Here is a 2,515-nt window from a genome sequence, read left to right as displayed (position 1 = left end):
TAATAATAATAATAATAATAATAATAATAATAATAATAATAATAATAATAATAATAATAATAATAATAATAATAATAATAATAATAATAATAATAATAATAATAATAATAATAATAATAATAATAATAATAATAATAATAATAATAATAATAATAATAATAATAATAATAATAATAATAATAATAATAATAATAATAATAATAATAATAATAATAATAATAATAATAATAATAATAATAATAATAATAATAATAATAATAATAATAATAATAATAATAATAATAATAATAATAATAATAATAATAATAATAATAATAATAATAATAATAATAATAATAATAATAATAATAATAATAATAATAATAATAATAATAATAATAATAATAATAATAATAATAATAATAATAATAATAATAATAATAATAATAATAATAATAATAATAATAATAATAATAATAATAATAATAATAATAATAATAATAATAATAATAATAATAATAATAATAATAATAATAATAATAATAATAATAATAATAATAATAATAATAATAATAATAATAATAATAATAATAATAATAATAATAATAATAATAATAATAATAATAATAATAATAATAATAATAATAATAATAATAATAATAATAATAATAATAATAATAATAATAATAATAATAATAATAATAATAATAATAATAATAATAATAATAATAATAATAATAATAATAATAATAATAATAATAATAATAATAATAATAATAATAATAATAATAATAATAATAATAATAATAATAAGTGAATCCTGAGAGCGTCTGTCTTGGAGCGAGCGGCTCTCGGGTCAGCGTCTGTTTTCCAGGTCAGGGACGGCTGTCCAACAAACGTCTTTCGGGTAGGCAGACGTCAACAAAAATACCCATAAAACCCCCAAAACAAACTATGCAGTCACAAAACAATAATAACAACACAAATACAACAAATCAACAAAATAACACAACCGAAGAGAGGACAACCCACATCACGAGTCCACCTATCACCCGCGCTTCGCCTGTCTCTCGAGAACAGACGACCGCCGAGATAGGGCTGCCGCGGCGCAGAATTAAATGGACACAAGACATGAACATGTCAGTCCTAAAGGCTTACTTCAGAGCTACTCGCGGAGAAAACCCAATTGGTTACAGACAGCAGATGTACACTTACTTCCTATCCGAATACCCCGAACTATCGCATCTTACGCAGCAAAATATAGCGGATAGAAGAGCCGCGATAATTAGGAACAACCTTATTCCTACAGCTATACAGGAAGAAATACGACGGAACGTCGAACACGAGTTAAAGCACAATTCCACCACTCCAATACTACAAAATACAACAGAAACTATCGTAACAGAAATCGGGCAAAATACACTTAATAACATACCAGAAAGTCAGGAAACCATACATATAACACCTCCAACACAATCTACAGAACAAATCACCGATATTACATCATCGACCATAGCAGCATTCAACGAATCAAAGATTAAGTTCTCAGAAATCAGCCCCGAAAATAGACCATACATCCCAAAACCAACAGCTTCAAAACTATTAACCAAAATCACCTCAATAGTAAACAATCATATCCTACCCCAAGAAATAGCTGGACAGGAGATCACCTACAATCAACTCATTGAACTAATATACTGTAGCGCAAACACAGTAACCACCCTAACAGAACAAATAAATAAGTCCAACACAGCAAAACGAAATAGTCCAACAAACAGACATAATCGTAGAAACACAAACAAATTCAGCAACGCAACGTCAAAACAGCAAACCACCCAAAACCCCCGTTGGCAATCAAGAATAGAGGGAAAGATAAATGAATATAGACGGGATCTAGGCGTAATCACAAGCCACATTAATGGGAAAACTGGAAAACGGTGCAAGAACAAGCTTAACAACATAAAACGCAAGTATACTATCCATACACAATTTGATCCAGCAAACAATTCAATAGAACAGAAAAGCTCATGAAATATACAAATCGGCTACGAACATACATGAAAAGCTATCAAAGATCCACGCAAAATAAACAGTTTTACACAAATCAAAAACGATTCTATAACTCCCTATCCACACCTCCCATATCTAATCCATCCACCCAAAACAATATAAATATTGATGAAATAGAGTACTTCTGGCAAGCAATATGGAGCCATGAAGCAAAACACAATACACACCCCATTTGGATAAACACTCTACTCGAGGATATCCCAACAAACCTCAGTATGAGTAACCATCTAATAACAGAGTCCATGTTTAAGAAAATAATACGTAAACTCCATAACTGGAAACAACCAGGACCCGATAAAATACACAAATTATTAACATATTTAATAATATGATATTACAACCGGAAAACATACAACCTAATATGAGCGCTGGCATAACATACCTAAAACCCAAAACGGACAACCCAGAATCCCCGGCCCAATACCGGCCAATAACATGCCTAAATACAGCATATAAAATATTCACG

At 27.5% G+C, this 2,515-nt stretch overlaps 1 protein-coding gene across 1 annotated transcript; it reads left to right on the top strand.

The window, feature by feature from the left end:
• Window positions 1-933: 933 nt before the first annotated feature.
• Window positions 934-2,010, top strand: LOC141386740 (uncharacterized). The gene has a single exon (XM_073955660.1). The coding sequence runs from the start codon at window positions 934-936 to the stop codon at window positions 2,008-2,010; it is 1,077 nt and encodes a 358-aa protein (XP_073811761.1).
• The last annotated feature ends 505 nt before the right edge of the window (window positions 2,011-2,515 follow it).

The sequence above is a fragment of the Musca autumnalis genome, unplaced genomic scaffold (assembly GCF_047663935.1).
Source record: "Musca autumnalis isolate F117 unplaced genomic scaffold, ASM4766393v1 scaffold_5, whole genome shotgun sequence".
Lineage (NCBI taxonomy): Eukaryota > Metazoa > Arthropoda > Insecta > Diptera > Muscidae > Musca > Musca autumnalis.
Note: the sequence above shows the minus strand (reverse complement) of the source record. Positions and strands in the feature narration are given on the sequence as shown.

Bases quoted from the DNA above. Each gene is read 5' to 3' on its own strand.
- LOC141386740 (XM_073955660.1), top strand. From the start codon at position 934: ATGCAGTCACAAAACAATAATAACAACACAAATACAACAAATCAACAA.